General features: G+C 43.7%; 1 protein-coding gene across 2 annotated transcripts in view; it reads left to right on the forward strand.

Annotated features, from left to right (window-relative positions):
- The first annotated feature begins 186 nt into the window (after nt 1-186).
- KIAA0930 (KIAA0930 ortholog) overlaps nt 187-17,552 on the forward strand; it is a 61,040-nt gene continuing 43,674 nt past the window's right edge. Inside the window, exon 1 of one of the 2 annotated variants that reach the window (XM_088149242.1) lies at nt 187-563. In XM_088149242.1, coding sequence (XP_088005368.1) covers nt 422-563 — 142 coding nt within the window. In that variant the 5' untranslated portion in view covers nt 187-421. The remainder of the gene's footprint in view (nt 564-17,552) is intronic. The other variant, XM_088149171.1, reaches the window with a different exon arrangement.

Here is a 17,552-nt window from a genome sequence, read left to right on the forward strand (position 1 = left end):
GGCTCTTCCCGCGGCTTCTACAGCTGGTCTGCAGCGCGCGGCGCTCCGCGGCCCGGGAGTGGGTGACGTCAGGCCCCGCCCGGCCCCGGCCACGCCCTCCCCTCTTCGCGGCCCCCATTGGCTGCGACGCGCCGAGGCGAGCGGGTGGCAGGAAGCGTTCTAAAGGCGAGCGCCGCCAGCTGCGGATCAGCTGCTGCGGCGGAGGCGGCGGCGGCGGAAGCGGCGCCGGGCGGCCAGCGGGGAAGCCTGCCCGGGAGGGGGCGGCGGCGGCGGGCGTTGCATCGGGGCCGCCCGGCAGCGGCCATGCCCCCGCAGTAGCTCTGCTGCCCAGAGCAGGCTGGCCGGTGCCCAGGCTGGGGCAGGGGAGGGGCGGTCCGGCCCGGGCGCCTGAGATGCCCGGCGCTGGGCGGGCGCTGCTGGCATGGCCTCCTTCGCGGCTCCCGGGCAGCAGGACGGCGGCGGCGGCGGCGGCGGCGAGCTGGACCGCTCCCTTCAGCAGATGCTGCGGGCCATAGTGGAGGAGAGGACCCGCGTTAGCCTCCGCCACGAGATCAGCGGGCTCGGTGAGTGGGGGCGGCGGGGCGGGGCGGGGCGGGGCGGGGCGGGGGAAGCCCTTTCCCGGCCCCGAAAGTGGCCTCCGGGGGCGCAGGCAGCCTGGCAGGGAAAGTCGGAAGGAGCCGCAGCCTGGCTGGCTGACCGGCCGGCAGAAACGCGGGCGCTCCGCGGCGCCCGCCCCCTTCTCCGCGCTGCCCCCTCCTCGGAAGCGCTCTGCACCTGCTCAAGGGCTCGGTCCTCTGCCCGCCCCCCGCTTTGGACCGAGCCCGGAGGCGCGGGAGACCCCGCAGGTGGGAGCCCGCCTTGCCCGGGCTGCTCCTCGGTGGTTCGGTGCAAAAAGGGGCTCCTTCCTTAAAAGAGCCTCTCCGGTTCCTGGAAAATTCTCCCTCCCCACAGCCGTTAAAGGAACAGGCCTCTCTCGACGGCGATCCGCTCCCGGCCGGGTCTGGCTGTTCTCTCCAAAGCGCCCGTCCGCGTGGAGAGCGGCGGTGCAAAACGACCCCCCCCCCGCCCGCCACTAGTTGCTGAAGGAGGGCGAGTGAGGGGTGAGCTGCTGCTAGAAGCCCCGTTCTGCTAAAGCGCTTAGGAGAAAGGAAGGGATCCCTTCATGACGATGGGCAATCTGTAGGTGCAGCCCCCTTTAAATACTCTTGCTTCAAGACTCTTCAGTGGGGGGGGGGAGAATACAGCTGTTCTCTGTACAGTTGTGCAGAGACCGGGCCTAGTAATCCCCAGATGTGGGAATTGTCTCTGCTTCCTGTTGGCTGCTCTTCCTAAGACACAGAGAGCTGTATGCGAGTGACTCATGTTCTTTGACAAAAAGCAAAGTTTGTCTCATCTTCTAGGGTTTATTTTCTGAAGAGGAAAAGGGCGAGGAGGGGGCTCTTGAGAAGTGTTTCTGGGCCAGCCTGCCTTGTCTCACGGAGGGGTAGCAAAGGTGTGTCTCGGCTAGTTGGCTGGGCTGGGAGGGAAGGAGGGATGAGGAAATGGACATCTTCGTGATCTCTGGGTTGGGAAGTGCTGCAGGATCTTGCTTAAGCTAAAGGCCTCCGCCAAGGTTTTATTATTTAGGGGAAAAAAATCTTCTCTATTCCACTGACCCCGATTGAAATCACCCGCATTTCTCTCTGTTCAGACTTCTTGGCTTCATTCTCTTCCTGTCTTGTTTCGAACACAGGCCGTAATATCACGGCATATTTCCTGTGACCAGAACAGGCAAAGAACGGGTGGTTTGGACGTGGGGATTGTCCCTAGCTTATATCCCCCGTCATAGAGGAATCCAGCGCTTTGCCATCTGTGAGGGAATCTGATAAAGCAGCAGTGACGTTATTTCTCTGAGGGGAAAATGGACAAAGCTGGATCTTTATGCAGAGAGAATAAAGCTTGATGTATGCTCCGGTTTCCGGAATGCAATGCAAACAATTTTATCCCCTCCTAGGCAGAAAAAGGCCTTTGTTCCCCAAGTTGGAGTCCGTTGTTGTGTTTTGATGTTGGACCAACACCTGTTGTACATTCTGGGGATTTATAACCTTCAAGGATCTAGCAGAATCTCATTTCCAACATCCTCTAGAGAAGTTGGTCAAAGCATCTTACAGATGTCTTCTCTGCAGCTTAGTTCTGCAGCCAAATTGCAGGGCAACAGCATTTATTGGCTTGACAGCTGATAAGTATATTAATGTTTATCCCCATTCTGGGAAGCCCTGAGATTTCTCGTGGTTTACTGGGAGATTTCCCAGCAAAAAGATCAGAAGTGATGAATGAGCTTCTCTGTAAGCTGGCTTGCCAGATCCCCACCACCACCAAAGTGGGAAGCTGCTCCGGAGACCGGAAGGTCATTAGGAAGCGACTGATGGTCCCAATAGCCCCCATATTAAGAGTGTCAGCTGGTTTCCCAGAATCCTTTCTACCATGCCAAGTTTTTGTAGTCTGGATAGGTTGTAGAATCAGCGCAACCACCGGGGTAGAAAATATCCCCTGGAGACGGGACACCACTGTCTAGAGGGAAAAACGGCTCAGTTTGCAGCAGCCTTTGGTCTGAATCAGATGAGTGGCCGCCCATCAAATGGCCTGTGGCTGGCAATTGCCTGCTAGGACAGGCTGGAAACCCTCTGTGGCCGAACCGTAGCAGGCGTTGAGGTCACGCTTGGTCTTCTCATCTGTCTGCCGTGCGTCGCGCTGCTTTGCCTGATGACAGTTCCCTCCTCCCTGGACAAATCTCAACACGATCTCCTTGCTAACGGTCTTGGCTGTACCCCTGGAAGTTGCAAGCTCATTCAGTGGCTTGATCTCCCTTTGTTTCCTTTCCACCCTCCCTGCTCTGAATCGGTGACTTCATAGCATTTGTCAAGATCCCCTAAGTGCATTATGGGAACAGCCTTTGTGTTTTATGTACTGCTATTAAAAAGATTCCCTGTGCTTGTTTCTAACTGTGGCTCCTTTAGCAAGCTGGAGAAAAAATCTGCAGCCCAGTTCATTAGGTTTGGACTACATTGCGAACTCAGCTGCCAAAGAAATCAGTCAGGGAAGTCGGTGGCTTTGTACGCGATACAGTTCTCTGTCAGAATAATTCAGGCTACATCTTTATTTCTCTAGTTTAGGGATGCAGGTTCTCCAGGGCAAGAATATTGGAATCTGCCTAGCATAAAAACTATGCACTTTTCTTTAATTAACTCTCTTTAATACTGTACTCTTAAGGGAACTCACAGTTTAAAATAAACAGTGCAGTTTGGTGGCATTCAATTTACAACAGCATCTTAATATTTCAAACGTGATGGTTATAACAGAGTTGTTGTGAGTTGGGTGGCCTTATAAATTTAACTTATAAATAAATAAAATGCAGTGCCATTCGGTAAGAAAAGAAAAAGGAAGCCGTGTCTTTCATAGTAAGGACAGCTGTAAAGGTATGGTGAAAAGAAGTCAGATCAGGTTTTTCGCTCATTGTCTGTGTAGTTACTATAGGGAAAATACAAGGCCGAGTCTCTGTTTTACAATTCAGAAATGGTCTTAGAGTACTTTAAATCAGTGTTTCTCAACCTTGGCAACTTTAAGATGAGTGGACTTCAACGCCCAGAATTCCCCAGCCAGAATTCTGGGAGTTGAAGTCCACACATCTTAAAGCTGACAAGTTTGAGAAACACTGGTTTAAACTATTAAGAACAGGAACTGTGCAACTCATTCTGCAGGTTATAAATTAAAAGAATTAAATCAATTACTATTAAACTGTAAACAGCTGCAAGGTTTTGCTCTACTGCTGATGGATTTGCTAATCTGGTTGCTTCAATTGGTGACAAACTGATTGATCTGTATCTGTTTGTCAAGCAGACAGGTAAAGTCATAGGATATTCTTTATAGTAGAAGAAAATCAGTAAAGTTTACTGTTAACTTTTCAGCGATGGCTGTGTTTTGGTGGTTGCATAGCAAAAGATGCACAACATTCTTCCCAACAGGAAGGATGATCAGGCTCTACAGCAGCTGCAGAAGGAGGAGAAGTTTGAGAGAAGTTTCTGCCCGTGTGAAAGTGACCCACGGTGCTTGAGCGTTGCCAATGACAAAACAGCCGTTTTTCAGTCTGAGCCAGGCAGAAGATCAGCTCCGTTGTCCCTTGGTGACAATGGCATGGAGTCACAGGGGTGCAGTGCCCACAATCAGTGTGAGTGGGTTACCTGACTGGTATGGCTGGCAAAATGCTAAGTCTGTATATATTTATTAGATTTTCATCCCACCTTTATTTTTTGCGCAATTTTGTGTTGTGCACCAGTTGCGCCCGTTCCTGGATCATGAGGCTCTACTCACAGTTACTTGCACCCAGGTCGTCTCCTGAATGCACTACTGTAACTTGGACTGAGAGAGAGGGACTGGCCCAAAGTCACCCAGCTGGCTTCCCTGCCTCAGGCAGGACTAGAATTCGCACCCTGCCAGTTTCTAGCCTGGCATTTCTGTCAAAAACACAGGAGCAAGGCCAGGAGGAAAAAAAGAGAGAAAATTTGCTTGCAGTATATTCGCACACACAAGGATTGTGCAGATATTACAGCAGGGAGACTGTTCACAAAATGCAACCTGACATGGAATCCACTGTAGTTCTGGGAAAGTTACATAAGATATGTCCCGGGTAAGAAAACTGTCTTTTGCACAGCTGAGAGTTACCCTCTCTCTCCCTTAAATTCATATGCCTCCTCATTTTTTTTTTTAAAGGAAAGCAATCAGTGTACTCACCTATAGGGTTGCCTGCAAAAATTTACGCACCCCTAGCCAAATTGAATATTTCACTGAATCCCTAACTGAACAGAAACTGGCACAAACTCTGGATGGTACCAAGTTAAACATGGCATTTTTGGGCAAATGTGAATGCATACTTTATGTGCAGTTGTTTCCAAATCCAAAGTAAGAAAAGAATAAATATGGCAAGTGAAGACATCTGGACACCCTTTCAGTTGATATTATATATCACGTCCTTTGATACAAATGACAGTATCCAAAGGTTTCCTGTAGCCGTAGTTAAGAGTCTTTAGAATTTTTTTTCCCACTCTTCCTTGCAGAATTCTCCTAGCTCAGAGATAATCTTAGGTCTCTTTGTATGCACTGCATGTTTGAGATCTCCCACAGATTTTCAATCATATTCACACCTGGGGACTGTGAAACCCATTCTAAAACCTTTATTGGTATATTCTGCAAATACATCATGGTTCATTAGGAGGCATCTTTCAGGTCATTGCCTTGCTGAAATATCCAACCTGTAAAATCTATATTTGCTTCGGTATAATGAAGTACCATGCCTTATGTGCATAGGTCTGTATGTGCACTTTCTCTCCAAAGTCTAATCGGGGTGGGGGGGCATATGTGCTACTGGTGTGTATCTGTTCCTTATATGTGTGTATGTATGGGTGCATTGGGAAGCACAGGGTGGGCTGTTGGTCACACGACTAGGAGGGAAGATGGCTTAGAATGAACAGTCCAGTGTTTCTCAATCTCAACAACTTTAAGACGAGTGGACTTCAATTCCCAGAATTCTCCAGCCAACATGCAGACCAGGGAATTCTGGGAGTTGAAGTCCACCAATCAAAGTCGCTGAGATTGAGAAACACTAAGATAGTAGCATTTCAAATCACTGCCCCTCCCATAGAAATACACAGGCGTGGCGGGGGGGGGGCAGGATTTTTCTGGATTTCTTTTTCTCTGTGATCCTGGTCTGAACTTGGCCTATTTTCAAACTACTTTCTTTCACCGGTTCCTCCCATCCTAGCAAATTTGGCCCCATTCTGTTTTCAGAGAATTATCTTGCTGGTGGGTAGCATCCTGAACCCCTTTTCATAATTGATTTCCAACATTCCATTGGGTTGGAAAGAATAAAAATGGAATGTTTTATCCCCCATTCCAAACAGTGATCAAATTATATCGGACCACATGCTGTTTCTGTTCATTAATACCTGCAATGTCTTCAACTTTAATTAGCCCGTTCTAGTAGCCTTGAATGATTTTGGTTCTTTGCTCCTATTATTCTAGCTAATTCTTGGCAAAAATTATTATGCTCCCAATTTACATAATCCTTTAAAAGGTCTTGAATAATTACTGCTAGTAACAGGAGAAGCTTATATCCTGTAAGACTTACAGCTTTTCCACAGTGGACCTGCCACTGAATATGTAACTGCAAAAACTCAGTATAGCCAACATTAGTTCTATAGATATTAGAAGACTCATTTTACTTAATGTAAAAGGTATATGTTGCTCTGGTGTAGTAATATTTTAAAATTACTTTTTTTAAAATCAAAGCCTTTTAAAAAGCAGTTCTTCCATAGAATTCATGTTGTTTACAGTTTGGTTTTAGCTTTAATTTTCTTTGAAAATACTGGGTTTTTCCCCCCTGTATTAGCAGAATGAGCCAAATGCATTTTGCTGCCTGAAGTGAAGGGCCTCGGTATTTCAGGAATAGGAAAATTAGAATTAATGGAGACATATTAAGACATGCTGCTATTATATAACAACATAATTTAATGCAGTTTGCAATAATCTATCTCCATTCAGCTTTAAATAGACAGTTTAAGCAACCTTATGTTCATTAAGATCCCAGAAACCATAATTAACATTGACGTAAACTTTTTCCTTATCTGTAAAGGTTTGTTATCGACCCAGTGTCAATAAACTCTGCTTAATACTGTATAAATACCACTGTACCCAAATAATATAATGTATGACTTGCATCTTATAATAAAATAAAACAATATGTAAAAAAGAAATGCGGAAGGAGAGAATATTCGGAAGGGGGCATGAAGAAACTTTTTCAAATTTCTGCCGTGCAGCCTTTTCTAATCCATGAGATTTGGAACATTTTCTGGTTTGCGCGCAGCTCCGGTCTCCGCTGTATTGTTATTGGCTGTTGTTTATGCATATTAGAAAAGAAAAAAGAAAACGAAGCAGAAACAGAAACAGAAAAAAGGAAGAGGAGCTGCTCAAAAAGTTAGATCGGTGTTTGGTTTCCTTCGGGGTTCAAAGCCAGTTTATCTGTGTCGTCTCTGGTAGGCTTGTAACCAGGAATAGTCGGGTTTGTACTTTGCTGTCTTAACTTTGCTTGCTTGCTTTATTTATTTATTTATTAATTATTATTTTGAAAAACCACCCAGCAGCTGAAGGTCTCTGGGTGATTTAAAATCATGCTTAGTGCAATGAGAATCTGTGGCAGCAGAAGAGTTCTGGCTTGAAGCAAATGGACTATTTCCTAGCAGAAGCAGCTGAACAGACTTCCGGGGTTGCATCTGTACCGTGTTCTTTGTGTGGTACCGCCTTGGATTGTGTGTCTCCTGTTGCATCTCCCCAGCAAATTGGAGAGATGGGCGCGAGGAAGCCATAACTGGGAGAAGACGCCTGAGTTTTCAGCACAGTAAACTCTGATTTGTTCAGCTGCTGGTGAGGAGAAGTCTACTCAAATGGGTTTGAGCGGTGTTTATTCATGTACGGAATTGCCACATTTCTCAATGGCTGCGGGGTGTGCACGGAGTCAGAGATCGGGGCTTACAAGATAAAGAAACAGAAACTTTGATTCGAAAAATCTGGTGCTCAAAAAGGGTATTGGAGTTGGGAAACCTTGCTGAATATCTTTTCTCATTGTGTTGTTCTGGTGTGTGCAACATCAAAAAAAGGCCTGGATCATAGATACTCTTTTTTTTCCTTTGTCTTCTGGGTTATGCCTTGCATAATCATCCCGTATTATATTAATTCAGTGTTGTGCAACATGGCTTTGCACAACTCCATTAGATGTTACTTCACAGCTTCTTCAGTAGAACCTTAGCTGATCTCAGGCCTAAGCAGTATAAGACTTGATTAGTCCACTAGGACTACCAAGGAATGCTTCTTTGATGGGAAGTGGGAAGAGCCTTCCAGAAGAACGCAATGACAAAACACACAATTTTACCAAGGAAACCTCATGGACGTATTGATGAAGCCAGCAGGGCTCGGTTCAACTCAAAAAATGTTTTACCTTCTCCACGCCTAGTTTATGTTTGAGTTATCTTCTGTTGTGGATGCTGTTCCAGAACGCTAACCATGATAAAGGAACTGTAAGGAGTTTTGCAGTGAGCTGGTGTTTGTGAAAGGCCTTTTGAGATGTTCTCCGGCCATAGAACTTATTCTTGTTGATAGAGCTCAGGCCTAGAATATATGAGAAGAACATGGTGTGGAGGTGCTCCAAAACCTGCCTTCATTTCTTTGAGACCAGGAGAAGGATTTCCCAGCCAGGGGAAGATAAATCAAAATTATCCTGACCTTGCTATGTCTAATTTTAGAAATGGGAAGCACTGACACTCTGCTCCACTTCGTTTGCAGCATTTGACTAAGGATGTTTTCAAAGCCCTACATGAGTCTGAGTCAACTGGGAGTGTGTTTAGGCAGGAATGGGGTCTGGTTCTTACATTCTTCAATCTTTTTTTCCATAAAATTGTCCCATCCTTCAGTACAGGGTCCTCACTTTGACTGCGGTAACTTCTTGGAAACTCCTTTTCCATATAGCAAGAGGGGACCAGAACAAGCCAGGATGAGGTCATTGCACAACTGATAATTTGCATCACGTGTGTGATGTCATGATGCCACATACAGCCCCCACCAATGCAAAAGGAGTGCACTGAAATGGAGGGAACGGCACAGCTTCCACCACGTGGTGCTTCTGCTGTGTTTCCCTGGATCTCCATGTTATTTTTTGATATCCTACAGATCTTTGATCAGTGGCAAGATCCAGAAGTACCAAGAGTTTTAGACAGGCAGACCACAATTTTATTTAAACGAATAGATGTTCTGTATTGATAGATGGAAGGGACAAGAAGAAAGGTAGGAGTGGAATGAATAACTTGCAGAGCGGTTTTCTTAAAAAGTGATCGTAGATCAAATTCTAAGACAGGGTGGGCAACTTTACAGATCTGTCTTGGAAGGGGATCGGGTTGAGCCCTTCCTTGGCTATTGGTGAGGAGCAATGGGATACGTCCATGGGCCAAAGGCATTCTGTCCATGGCTAGGGAAATAAAATTTCAATTTCTGGATGGTGCTCCAGAAACTAGAAGGTATCTCTGCCTTGTTTTGAGGAGGTGGATTTGTTTTTATTTTACTTTAACAATTTATATGGCTGCCCATCTCATAGCAATGACTTTGGCTGGCATACAAGAAATTAAAACCAAGCAAGACTAAAATTAAACAACCAATAATCCACAAGGTCTGGGATCATCTGAGAGGACAGCCAGGTTTTAAGTGCCTTATGGAATGGAGGGGACCATCTCTCATGCTCTCACTGGAAGGTGCTCTTGGCTTTCCCACACGTGGTTTCTGGGATCCTGCTGCAGGTATCCAAATGTAGAATTGCTGCGACAACATCATTAGGCAGTAGAAGGGCAACAGAAGCTCCACAGAAACTTGGAGTAATGCTAGTAGTTTACTCTTTCTTAGTTTTGTGAAGAAGGGGGAGGGGTAGATATTTTGGAACGGACCTTAAATGGTGGGATGAGTTGCAGGCCAGTAAGAGTAACTTGAGTGGTACTTCCCTGTGCTCTGAATTCAGAAGAAAAGGCTGATGTTCAGGAAGAATCCTGTGAGTCTCCTCACCATTTGCTATCTTGGACAGAGCTGGTGGGAACTAGTCCAAAACATCTAGAGAAGATCAGCCAATGGTGACTGAAGACGGCTCCACCAAGAGCAGAGCCAATGACTGCAGAGGAAGCAAGAGTCAATGAATGGACCAGCTTTTTGGGATTCCTCTCTGGACAAGGAGAGGACTTGGGACGGCCCACAAGTGCCCTATAGGGCTGGTTGTTGTGAGGAGACTGCAAGACAGTAGCCTCTGGCAGGTTTAGAGCTCCGGGAGATGAGGGAATAGCCATCTTGCTCAAACTACGATCGATGCCTTTGAAAGGACACTAAATTTGCGTACTTCCTTTACTAATTGCTGTTGGAAATTGCTTACTAACAGCTCTTAGGAACCTTCAGAATGAAAAGTTTTTTTTTTTTTACAACACTGGATGAGTGTCCTTCAATCTATTGCAAAAGAAATTTTAAATATAAGTTTAAGGACTTTAAAAATACTTTTTTTGGAATAAACAACGAAAGGCTGATTAGGACATTGATTTTGGAAAATTACAAATGGACTAAGGGTCCAGGTGGATTTGAAATAAGATTTTGAAATTAATTATAAGAATCCTTCCTGCGGGAAAATGTTTTTGTTTTGAATTAAAAACAAACAAACATAAAAGACTTTAAAAATTGGACACTAGAGGGAACTAGAGGGACCTAAAGGAGACTAGAGGGAACTAAAATTGGACACTAGAGGGAACTACAATTAAAGGAGAAGAACAGTTAAGTTGGACTTACTAATACAGAATGGAGCAAAATACTTCAATATTGGATGTATTGAAGGATATTTGTGAACAATGGACCCAGAAGTTAATTTTAAGAATGTCTGCCATTACAGACAGACTGTGTTTAAAAGTTGTTATGGAAGAGGAACAAGACTGAGCCTGATTTGAAAGTGGATTTAAAAATGACAGGCTACAAGAATTATGGAAAAAGATGATATACTGGATATACAAATGAAACTGGCTGATGTCTTAATAAGTAAAAGAGATATACAAATAACAAACCAAAACAGTGACCTGGACAACTTTCCTATATTGGATTTACAAAAGAGACTTGTTAAAGCTTTGAAGAATTTTCTGAGAAGGGACAAAGAAAAAATGAAAAGAAATCAAGTTCTAGGACATTAATTGAAGGGACTAAAGATGAAGGTTGTCAAAAGTAAAAGGAAGGAATATAAAGTGGGTTTATTTGATCGAGGTTAAAATAGCTATGTTGTTATCTCTGGCAGCCCTTAATGGACTTTTGCTGATCAGGACTGAAATGGCGAGGTTTTTAAGGATTTGTTTATAGATAAGAGATGGGATGTGGGAAGAAGAGATCATTTGTTGTATTTTAAGAGGAAGTGATAAGTTCCTAAAATTGTTTATACTTGTTGTGATGAAGGGGGAAGTCATTTCTTTATATATTCCTTTTTTTTTCTTTACTATATTCTTATTTTTTCTTTCCTTTCTATCTTTCGTTGTATATTTTTCTGCACTTTCTATTTTTTATTTTATTTTTCTTAATTTGCATTAATTTTTATTTTTTTAATGGTAATTTTTAATAAAATTACTATAAAAAAAAGAAGAGTTCTATAAACCGCATTAATATATATAAAGCCCCTCTCTCTTTGGAGCATTAAAGAAGTTGAGTCTTTTCCAAAATTCATGTGGCTGCTTTGAAAGGCATCCCCTGTTGCCCAGGGGTTAAGCGTGCCCGTGAAGCAAAGTGGGACACCTTTCAAAGCACTGTGGAACACCCCCCCCCCGAAAGGCTGTGGCTCCTTTCACACTTTGAAGAAAGCTGCTTTATCTGCACCACCAAACCTTATGAAGCAGCTCTTTTGAAATCTTTGCATAGTCCTAAATTGTGTAAGAAGAGATAAAAAAAAGAAACATCAAAGAGGATTTTTCTCTCTATAATTATATGTCTGTAATGTACCCAACAAAAGTTTACTTGTACCTTCTTCAACAACATCCCTAGGGATGTTTTGACAGCGTGCTCCTTAATCAGCTTTAATGAATCACAACTGAATAAAAAGCAGATGATTAACACTGTTTCTTTGTTATGTCTGTTAAGTTCCATGCCAGACTTATTTGTGATCCTGGAGGCAGTACAGGTAGTCGTCGCTATCCAACCACAATAGGGACTGGAATTTAGGTCGCTAAGCAATTTGGTCGTTAAGCAAATCAGAGCTGATTTCATGACAGTCGTTAAGCGAATTATGTGGTTGCTAAACGAATCCAGCTTCCCCAATGAACATTTTTTGCTGGAATTTGATTAATGACCATGTGATTTGCTTAACAACCACATGATTCTCTTAACAACTATTGTAAAAATGGCGCAAATTGTGTTCACATGACCGCGGGGGGTCGTATAGCGCTTTTCCCAAGGCTGTCATAACTCTGAACAGTCATTAAGTGGTCATTAAGTGAGGACTACTTGTAGCTGCTTCCTTTATTGCAGTGCTTCTCAACCTGAGCAACTTTAAGATGTGTAGACTTCAACTCCCCAGCAATTCTGGAAGTTGAAGTCCTCACATCTTAAAGTTGCTCAGGTTGAGAAACACTGCTTTACTGGATGAGCACTGCGTGCACTTCCAAACTCCACAGAGGTATTTTGCATCCCACCTAAAAGGGGAGGAGGGATCAAAAGTTTGCACCCGTTAATTGGCAGAAGACCACCTAGGAAAAAGAGCAAAAGGGAAGATTGCTTTACCGCCTTTGTTTTCAGGGACTAGCTGTCTGCTTTTGCTTTTTCTCTTGAAAGAAACAGAGCAATCATGGTCTCTCCTTGCAGGAACAAAATTCTGCATGACAGCCCAGTGGCAGAAGCGTGTCATTAGAGCGTGCTGTGTCTCACCCCAGACTTTTAACTGGATAACATGATTGTTTAGGAAAGACGTCACTGCTGATTTTGGTTGCAGGTGAAGGTGCTGGCTTTGTAGCATGAAATGCTTAATTTCAGTCCTGAGCATCAAGCTTTCCCCCTTTGGCATTTGCTCAGATAATGCAGAGTCCATGGGAACCTTGCTTCTATTTTTTTTTTTAATTGTTTGGTCTTTGCTTTAAGGTAAACCTGGCTGGGAATTAATGGGGGCTGTCACCTAGCACATCTGGAATGTGCTACCTTGGGGAAGTCTAGCTTAAGTGCTAAGAATTGCCCTTGCACGGAATCTCTGCTGCTGGATTAAAATAAAATGTGATGCACATTTAATCTCACCATGAGAACCCACCTTTAATCAAAGGGACTTTTAGATTTCCCTTCTTTATTCCTCCTTAATATCATACTTGCATTTGCCTTTCAGACTCCCAGGGTAATAACTGAGCCTTGATTAAAAAAAGCAAACAAACCCAACCCTGGAATGTAAAATGTAACTGGAGCAAGACTACAACTAATTATTTCTCCAGCCTAAATGCTAGGTGAAGAACCAATCTTCGCTGGAAAATAAGGAGCAATGGAAAACACTTGACTGTTTGAGCAGCGTCACTGATATGCTAGATTTCAGAGGGAGGAAGGAGGGGGCACATGAGGGCCATCAGGATCAATCTGAGTGCATGCCTGGATTATGGGATATGGAAGGAGGAAGTATTTGGGACAGTGGTGCACAGAAGGCGCAACATGGTTTATCAGATCTCTTTGGTGGACCCTGAAACTCTCCTCTGGTGAATAGGACCAGATATTTTGGATTTCTTGGCTTTTTTTAGGGTTTAGGTAGTTTTAAGGGGTGACATGGGTGTCTTAAGCCTTATAGATGCTTAAGAAACCTATGTCCCCCCTTAAAACTCCTGGAACCACTTTCCCAGGGGGCCATGCTTACTTCTGAAACGTAGCCAGCTACATGCAGAGCAAAGCCTGGTGTGGGTTTTGAGACAATAACCACAACTCACTCATGCTTTACAGCAGTGTTTCTCAACCTTAGGAACTTAAAGATGTGTGGATTTCAACTCCCAGAATTCCCCAGCCAGTATGTTGCATGCTGAACCAGGTGGATATCCTGGGGTTCTTACTGCTTGAGGTCAGCAGAGAGAAAGGTAGTGTAGTCTAAGACTCTTATCCTGAGGACTTTGGTGGGACCTATATTGAAATCCTGGCTCATTCCTGAGTAAATGCCCTTTTCCTACTCAAATGTCGAAATTGGTTAAGTGGAAAAGCAATCATTAGCTCAGTGTTAGCTCTGGGTGGAGATCAGGTTGTTTCCAATTCTAATGTTGTCTCACCAGTTCAGGTGCAAGACTCCATCTCCTATTACATTGCGTTCACATGAAGCATGATAGATAGATAGATAGATAGATAGATAGATAGATAGATAGATAGATATTTTAATAATATTTTATTGAAATTTTAAAATTACAAAGTTAAAAGTTAGAAATGAAAAAGGAAATTGAAAATACAAATTATAAAGAAAAGGAAAAGGAAACGTGAGATAAAGTAAAAGAAGAAAGACATGAAAAATAGATAGCTTCCAATCCATCTCTGGTCTTAAGAATAATAAGAGTGTCATAGGTGCTAGTTTTTAATGCATTAAGTAGGAATATGAAGCATGATATATTAACACAACTCCTGTAGGTTGTGAACCACTAGATTGATGGCTTAGTGTTAGCTCTGAACCCAGTAATTGCAGCTTACTCAACAGACCATTGTTAAAGCAAATAGTGGTTTAGAGTAATGTGTGAACCTGAATCTCACTGGTCCTTATCCCTGCATTCCAAGATTGACTGATGTTGATCTCAGCTGGGAGCAGAAATGAAAATGCATGTAATATGCTTCTAGGGAAGTGAAATCTGAATGAGAAATGTTCTAACCTTCTGTGATAAGCCCAGATAGACCAGGATTGCTTAGATATCCAGTCCTCATCCCTTGATAACAAGGATGCAGTGCTGGGTAGCTGGCACTTCAACGCATCTACAACTTCTCTGCCCAAACTGCAGTGTAACAGAGATTGCAAAAGGGAGGGAAACTTCGCTTGTGTCCTGAGAGGGTTCTGTTCTTCCTGGGCATTGTAGAACGTCTTGAAAGGTTCTGGCCTTCTGCACAGAGCCTTTGTACGGTTGCTCCATTTTGCAAAAAAAAAAAAGAAGGGGAAACTCCACACACTGCAAAGTTTGAAAGATCCGTTCATCTATCATTTGAGAGTGCACAGTCTGACCATCTCAAGCTGTTGACTAGATTGTTTGAGAAGGTGCCCGTGTCTGTAAGAAATGCCCTCAGGTTCTTCTAAGTCAAATTTATTTAGCTTGCTATCTTTACTTAACTATAGCTGACTTCTGAACTTCCTCTGCTTGGTTTTTCAGCAAATGCTTTCATTTGGAAGCTTGAATTGATTTTCACAGCCAGAGGTGGTCCTAGATATGGGCAAATATATTCACCTGCCTTTCACGGTGACCAAAGGAATTTCTGGAAAAGAGGATCAATTGTTCTTGAAAAATTAAGCAGTTTCTCCCAGTGGCCAACCAACTGCCCAAGACACCCATTGGTCTCCCAGCTGATGGCCATCAGAGGCAGACATGCTGCCATCAAGGCTGAGAGCCATTGATCCCCATGACTTTCATGAATTGGTCCAACCCTCTCTTTGAAGCCAGCCAAGCTTTCTTCTTTCCTAAAGAACTGCATGGATGTGATCAGGAAGAAGGGAATCTTTAGCTTTTTCTTCTGAATCTAGAGTAGGAACAAAGTGAAGTGCATCAAATACATTATTAATTTCATGAGCCTATGTTTATTTGTTTTGTCTAAAGAGCTGCAGGACTGGATCCCCACACTGGACTAGCTGATCTCCATGATTTCTTCCAACCTGTGAGTGGGTGATCCGGCGGCTTCTTTATAGATGTACTTTTGCCATACCTGGATGCTTGTTCGTTGGCGATCTGGTGTAGTTTGACCTCAAAGTGTTACTCAGTTTGCAGATTTGAATCCTTTGTGCTTGGAGAATGCCATAATTTGCTGTTGCCTACTATTTCTTGATGTTATTGAACCCCATATATTAAACAAACCTTATGGGGACCTCCTGAAGATAATTATACAGTATCTTCCTATTGCACTCATCACTGCATTACAGAATCCATTTGGCCTGGGCGCGATAGACTTAGAAGACGACTGTGGAGTGTTGTGGATATAACTGCCCTGTACGTACTGCTTTAGCTTTTGACTCTGTAATCGGGAGTGCAATCGTGGGATATAATAACAAAAATTATGCTTAGGCCATGTGCTTTGTAGAACTGGCTTCAAACTAATAATCACTGTAGATTTTTAAAACCCTCTAGCTGCTGTTTTGTAGACTGCCTGAGAACTGCTGGGTGACAGTCACCCATTGCCAGTTTAAGCAGAATCCTAGCTTAATCATACACAAGCAGGAGGCTGAGCCTTGGTGCTCCAATGCTCTCACTTCTCTCTCGTTGCCAGCAAGAGCATGCAATTAAAGAATGAAGTCAGTTTACCACCATGAAACCACCTTGGGTTTTGAATGAATAAGCAACCTTGTTGTAATTATCGTGGGTTTTTATTCTTAGTGTTGGTTAGGGCTTTAGAATCCAGCTTGGATTCTTGCTTCGGCGCTTATCAAGTTGATATCAGTTGCTTTGCCCTGGATTAGCTGAGGTGCACGTTGAAAGCTGCAACGTTGGGTCTCTGGCAGGATTATGAGATGCATGGATTAAAAGATCTGTCTTTGTGCCATAAATGAAATAAATCAAAGGGCAAGACTGGAGTTATATAATTGCCTAAGGAGGCGAGAGATCAACAGGAGAGATGTTTTGTACTTAAAATATGCTATTTTGGTTGGTGATTTTTTTTTTTACATTTTTTTTATCCTGCCTTTCTTATTTTTATAAATAACTCAAGGCAGCGAACATACATAAAACTCCTTCCTCCTCCTATTTTCCCCCCAACAACAGCCCTGTGAGGTAAGTTGGGCTGAGAGAGAGGGACTGGCCCAAAGTCACCCAACTGGCTTTGATGCCTAAGGTGGGACAGGAACTCACCGTCTCCTGCTTTCCAGACTGGTGCCTTCACCGCTAGACCAAATGGGCTCTCTATAAATAACTCAAGGCGGTGAACATACCTCATACTCCTTCCTCCTCCTATTTTCCCCACAACAACAATCCCGTGAGGTGGGTTGGGCTGAGAGAGAAGGACTGACCCAAAGCCACCTGGCCGGCCTTCGTGCCTCAGGTGGGACTTGAACTCACCGTCTCCTGCATTGTAGCCTGGTGCCTCCACCACTAGACCAAACTGGCTGTTTCACATATAGTAAAAGAAATAAAACTCCTCTGATGATTCCTCTGTGGAAGTCAGAAAAATGCATTCTGGGCTTAATTTGATAGTACAAATTGTCTAGCTTGGAAGCATTTGCAAAGATGTCTGCTAACATTAACCTGATATTGAGTTGGGCAGGCATTGACTTAAATATGGTAGGGAGTTTCTCTTTCCTACAGACTTCTCTCTTCCGTTCCAATGCGTGCAAAATGTGGGGCAGTTGAAGTCCACGCAAAGGGAAATCCCAACATGAAGAGTTTGGGTACTTTGTTTTTAGGTAGATAAATGCTAAATATTATTGCTGCTGTTGGCAGTCTTAAGTCCAGCACCTGTAAACAACGTCACATCATGGACTTACAGATTAGCTTTGCTTCAAAAACAAGGCTATGCGTGCACCTTCGCACACTTTGGGCTTAGGGAGGGAGAAATACTTTAATTTTCCCCATCTGACAATCACCTATTGAAGTCATAGAAATCTCTAGTTAATTTGACCCTTGCAGTGGGCAATTTTTTGTGTATTCGTGCCATTCCATTTGTATTATTGTTACGACAGTATTTTTTCCCTTTCTCATTAATTAATTGAGAATTAATTTGGCAGCTTAGTATTTGGGAATTGCGTCTGCTGCTGAAAAGCGGAGTGACATCAACATGGTTGCATGTCAAAT

The sequence above is a fragment of the Python bivittatus genome, unplaced genomic scaffold (assembly GCF_059951505.1).
Source record: "Python bivittatus isolate LINGU-HERP-01145 unplaced genomic scaffold, Pbiv_v1 ctg000010_np1212, whole genome shotgun sequence".
Classification (NCBI taxonomy): domain Eukaryota; kingdom Metazoa; phylum Chordata; class Lepidosauria; order Squamata; family Pythonidae; genus Python; species Python bivittatus.